The sequence below is a fragment of the Ruditapes philippinarum genome, unplaced genomic scaffold (assembly GCF_026571515.1).
Source record: "Ruditapes philippinarum isolate M1 unplaced genomic scaffold, ASM2657151v2 ctg2247_1_1_1_1, whole genome shotgun sequence".
Classification (NCBI taxonomy): domain Eukaryota; kingdom Metazoa; phylum Mollusca; class Bivalvia; order Venerida; family Veneridae; genus Ruditapes; species Ruditapes philippinarum.
Window position 1 is genome coordinate 12,811 of NW_026862853.1, and position 6,073 is coordinate 18,883.

The 6,073-nt window shown below is 31.5% G+C and overlaps 1 protein-coding gene across 1 annotated transcript; it reads left to right on the forward strand.

Annotated features, from left to right (window-relative positions):
* Positions 1-3,341: 3,341 nt before the first annotated feature.
* Positions 3,342-5,291, forward strand: LOC132720390 (fibrinogen-like protein 1; the record flags this gene model as incomplete). Its single annotated transcript, XM_060704518.1, has 1 exon — positions 3,342-5,291. A coding segment is annotated over one exon (762 nt), but the record flags the coding sequence as incomplete, so codon positions are not given.
* Positions 5,292-6,073: the final 782 nt, after the last annotated feature.

Here is a 6,073-nt window from a genome sequence, read left to right on the forward strand (position 1 = left end):
TGGTTAAAAATATCTATCCTTGCTAAAAATGCAATAGCTTCCACAAGGCCATTCAATTTATTTAAAAGAGCAGAACTTCATAAAAATAAAAATCTTCAATATTTACAACAATCTAATGCAAATGATTGACTCTCCTTTTTCTAATCATCTACATAAATCTGCATCAGAGATTTACACTAAATTGAAATGCCCCATATACCAGACACAACTGAATTAATTTGAATAAGATTGTTTGTACAGATGTTCACAGGCATGTCTTAAAAAAAGTCTTTAATCACCAGTATTTTGCATGCACTTTTAACCACGAGGGTTTTCTTTTTTTCTGCTTTTTTTATTGGTTGAGTTTCAAGATAGACTGACACACACTGTTTGTTTGTTTGTTTCATTTTACGCCTTTTCCAACAATATTTCAGTAATATAGGCGGGTAGTTTCCTAACCATCGTTCCTGGAGAGTTACACCAGTACTAGACTCCCTTCCTGCGTGCTAAACTACCAAAGCATCTCCCGGGGATCGAACCCACGCCAGAGAGGTTTATGGATTAGAAGTCATCGACTCTAACCCCTCGACCATGGAGGCGGTTGACACACACTGAAAAGGTTTATCATAATATGGTGATAATCAGCAGTCAATCAAGTCAAATATATATCTATTTCATAAAATCATGGGTATACAACATATGATAATAAAAGCTCTGACGTATAAAAAATGCAGTCTGAATTTCATCAATATCTGTTTCCATGATACTCAGCAGTAACAAATATCTGTCAATTCCCAAGGTATCTCTCAATTCCAATACTCAGCAGTAACAAATATTAATTATGTCAATTCAGATACTCACCAGTAACAAAAATCTGTTGATTCCGATTCTCCGATATCTGTCAATACCAAAATTCAGCAGTATCAAATATCTGTCAATTCCAATACTCAGCAATAACAAATATCTTTCAATTCTCAATTCTGATACTCAACAGTAACAAATATCTGTTGTTACTTATACTCAGCAGTAACAACTAACAAATATCTGTCAATACCAAAATTCAGCAGTAACAAATATCTGTCAATTCTGATACCCAGCAATAACAAAAATCTGTCAATTCTGATACTCAGCAATAACAAATATCTGTCAATTCTGATACTCAGCAATAACAAATATCTGTCAATTCTGATACTCAGCAATAACAAATATCTGTCAATTCTGTATCAATGTGACCAGTGACATATCTGGCATGCTGCCTGAGTATCATGGTCTGCAGTGTTGGTTTCTTCATTCTCTAAATAAATTTCAAAGTTTCCCCTAAAAAAGTTTAATGGTTTTGTCCAGATTGAAAGATGAAAGAGTCCATTTCAGATAACTAGCAAATTGGAAATTCATTCAAATTTTTATGAAAATTACCAATTTTTACTTAGGAAAAAAAAACACTTCTACACATATGACACATTTTTGTAGAACAAAAATCTGCTAAAATATGTCACAGGCTAAAAGCTGCACGCCTGCATATGACCAAAATATTTCGATAAAATCAAACCTGAGACAAATGTACTTGGATTTTAGGAAAGGTATAAAGATTCAAAATTTTAGTAAAAATTTACATCTTATGTGCGATTAATGACCGAATTTTTCAGTATTTTTAACTATATTTCTACTGCATTTCTAACACAGTAAGGGCTATTTTTGCATATTTTGACCTCTTTATAGTAATTTACATAGGTTGTAAATGCCATTGATAATGTGTAAATTGCATTCTTTTGGTAACTTTACAATATTTTACTGTGAAATTCATTTTCAAATTTTCATGAAAATTAGCATGAATCAGCAGGCGTGCTGCTTTAACTTTTTGACTCATATAGACATGTTTTAAAGTCTTTTCAACCCCTCTCCCCCCCCCCCCCTTTTAGGCCTCAGATAGTGAAAAAATGCCCTATTTAGCCCGAAAACCTGTTTTTTCTTTGAGAAACATTGTTATAAAAAGTGATCACTTTTTCATTGCCGCCCCCTATCAAAAGGTACATCAAGAGGGTGCCAGAGGGAGGATGTGCCCCATTCTGTTTGGACATGTGACAGGCTAAAAATGGCCTTTAAGGTCAATCTTACAGTAACATGTAAATAACGCTGATAAGCCTTTTACTTTATTTCAGTTGCAGCACTTTAAAATCAGTTTTGATGGAAAAAATAATGCTAAATATTGTTTTTTGGCAATTCTGCCATCGTAACAGGAAATTTAAGATTGAGCATGCTGTTACAAAGACTTTGGTCCAGTCAACATTTGTGCCAAGTTTCATCAGTATTGAAGCATTTTTCATAAATTAATAGCAGTTTGAACGTGTAACAGGAGGCTTTTCAATGAAAACGGACATTTTTCACAATAATGCTCATGTGGTAAAAGGTTTAAAGATAAAATGATAAATTCAGTTTCACAAGAAAAACACACAAAAAAAACCAACAACAAAACGCATGCATAGTGTCACTAATGGATTGGGAACTTATCTTTCTTCAACATTTATTTTACTCCTCTAGATATTTATGGAAAATGAATAAATTTAGAAGTAATGAATTTTCAAAAGTGAGATTAATGGATAAAATACATAAAATTCTTAAAATTGCACGAATGGATTCAAATGTTCAGGAATGCTTCACATAATATGAACTTACTATCGATAGTGCATTACTGAATGAAAATCTATCAGCTGAAAATGATGGATAAAAATATATTCACCCAAAAAAAATCTTGAATTAACACCTGTTAACTTTATATAAGTCCTTAGCCCACTGGTGCACTGTTCACTTTTCAGACAGTTACGAGACTTATCAAAAATAATTGTCTCGGCCAGAATTAGCATATAATTGAATGTTAGCCAATTTATATAGAATTACCTGGAAATTATCTGACTGTTCACTTCAGCTGCTGTGAGGAACCCTGTATTTTCATTTCATATATTATTATTCTGGATTATTATAATTATTATTCTATTTAATTTAATTCAATTTATTTAGTCTGGGTTTTTTTTAAAGACTGGCTAGTAGAAAAATGAAAATTTAACTAAACAAAGTGTCAAGGTTTTCAGTCATTATTAGAAAACAAAATGTCAAGGACATGCTTAAATTAAAGAAAGCAAAATGTCAAGGTCATTAAATTTAATGAAATACTGAAACCAATAGTAAAATAGTGAAATTAAACCAAGTGTGAATATTACATTATATAATGATTCACAGTCTTTAAAAGAAAAAGGTCAAGGCCACAAAATATTAAGAAGTCAAGGTCACAAACAAAGTCATTATTGTTTCAAGTTACATTTATTGAAATTTGAACAGCACCCTATAATCAAAGCAAATGTTAATAAATTACAGATAAAGCAATTTTCACTTTATCTATTTCAGACTGTGCCGATGTATTCAAGCGTCACAAAGTTTCAGGGGTTTACTATGTGACACCATCGTATGCACCATGTCCAATACCAGTCTGGTGTGACATGGATACCACACTCGGAGGCTGGCTGCTCATCCTGAAACGTTACAATGGTCTACTCGATTTCAAGCAACTTTGGGATGACTATAAGCATGGTTTTGGCAATGTTGCGGATGAATATTACCTTGGAAACGACAACATATTTTTAATCAGTAATCAACGTTATTATGAACTTCGTATCGACCTGTGGGACTTTACCGGAAACCGTGTTTATGCTCTTTATAAAACATTTAGAATCGATGGTGAACGAGACAATTATAGGCTTCATATTCATGCGTATGAAGGAAGTGCTCAAGACTCGTTGAAATCCCATAATCATGTGATGTTTAGTACGCCCGACCGTGACAATGACGAATATCAAGGTTATAATTGTGCAAGAGAATGGATGGCCGGTTGGTGGTTCAACAACTGCTGGTTCTCTTTCTTAACCGGACCATACTATAACATATCTAAAGTGCGTTACCGTGGAATTTCATGGAATGACTGGAAACATGAACAATTAGCAAGAGTAGAAATGAAAATACGTCCCAGTAGAATAGTTCCACCAAATCGTGAAATTCAAAACACCGTCAATAAAGAGGATTCCGACGACATTAAAAGCAAAGGGGACTTTAAAAACAAGCAAAGAGGAGACTGAAAACTATACAATGCTCAAACAAACAACCCAAAATCAAATATTTATGTATATATATATCTATACATACATTATTTTTATAAAACTTTTAACTTTTGTACTAAACATTGCCTCATTACATAAATGATGAATGTACAAATGCATTTAGAAGATAGTGCAAAAGATATGGATGGTTTTATAAGACACTTAACTTAATGATAAACATTAAGTATTGACAGTTGACTGCTTTATGGTTCTTCATTTACAATTCTAAAGATAACATCATAAAAGTTCATAAAGTTCGGTGTCAAGTCAACTTAATGTAACAAAGTTATGCAAACTTTACATTGACTTGTTGCATCAAAAATACACGCCATTACAAAATAATTCAATCATGCAGCTGCACTAAGTATAAAATAAGATTTAAAAAAAATAAGAAATAACAGAAAAATAATCAAATGGATGCAATAGAAAATTTCTCGGCAAAATGAAATTTAAAATTGCCGAACAATTTTCATATTAAAGTAGGCGGAGTTTATTATAGTTGTGACCAATGGCGGAATCAAAATTGTACATAATGTGTGCGCTTAAATGGCTTTATGACAAATAATAATCATTGCAGCTTCCTAAAAATACATTACATGCTCAGTGAAATAAATGTTCCTATTTCATAGTCTGGATTTAGAACAATTTCCAGCATTATGATTATAAAACATTTATTCATGGCGATATTTAAGTGGGTAGCTATTGTAACTTTGTGTAGATGGAGTAGCCATTACAATGGTCTCCCATTGAGGCGAAAATGTTGTACAAAACGTGACTAATTAATTTAATGTCTCTAAAAACAAATAATGTCCATTTTAATATGTAAAGAAAAAAACATTTCAAGGGTAGGCTGCAATTTAGCTGCATAGTTAACTTAAATTAGCAGAACATGAACAATCTCACGTAATTTGGCCATGAAATATGTTTCTGAGTTACTCAACATTCTTTAAAGCTGCACGCCTCCAGCTGAGCAAAAATATTTCGATAAAATCAAACCTGAGAAAAATGTACTAAGATTTTAGGAAAGGTATAAAGATTCAATATTCTAGTAAAAATGTACATGTTATATGCGATTAATGACTGAATTTTTTAGTATGTATAACTATATTTATAATACGTTACTAATGCAGTTAGGGCTATTTTTGCATATTTTGGCCTCTTTTAAAGTAATTTACATAGGCTGTAAACTTGTAAATTGCATTATTTTGGTAACTATACAAATATTTTACTGTTAAATACATTTTTAAATTTATAAATCTGGAGGTGTGCTGCTTTAAAGTATTAATCTGATTTATTTCTTTATAATATCATTAGTAAATACTTCAAATAAATTCACATTGAGATGTAAAAATAATATGTTTACCGGAATCTATTTGCATGATTTCTTGAAAAGTGTAATTTACAGAAAATTTTCAGCAGCCAGTCACAAAACTATCTTATCTGAATCTAAGAGAAATGCATAAATATCATTTTCTATACTTCTGGCAAGGGCTTCGAATAATTTCAATTTTCAGTGTCAGAAATAGATACTATAAAACTGTTTTAAACTCTGTAGAAGTGCAATGGTAAATTAAACTGCTTTTAAGATAAACCTTCAAGAGGAATTTAGATTCTGTCTTAAACAATAAACAAAATGTTTTTTTTGTTTTTTGTTGTTTTTTTAGACTATTTGCATTACAGTGGAACTTCATTATGAAATACACAAGAGACAAACCTTGGTCTGGTAAAGGTTTGACCAATTTGTAAGGATAAATTTTCTTGTTAAAAAAAAGTGTTTCAATGTGAATGATCTGATTGGAAAATAAAATGCTTGGAGTCTGTGTCATGCTTCTTTAAAAACATCAACAGTGTTCTTATTTTTTAACAGGCTTTGAAGTAAAATTGACCTTATTTTTTATCAAGTCTTCATTTAGAAAATTGTCCTTGCTAAATTTTTTTCAGGCCTTCAA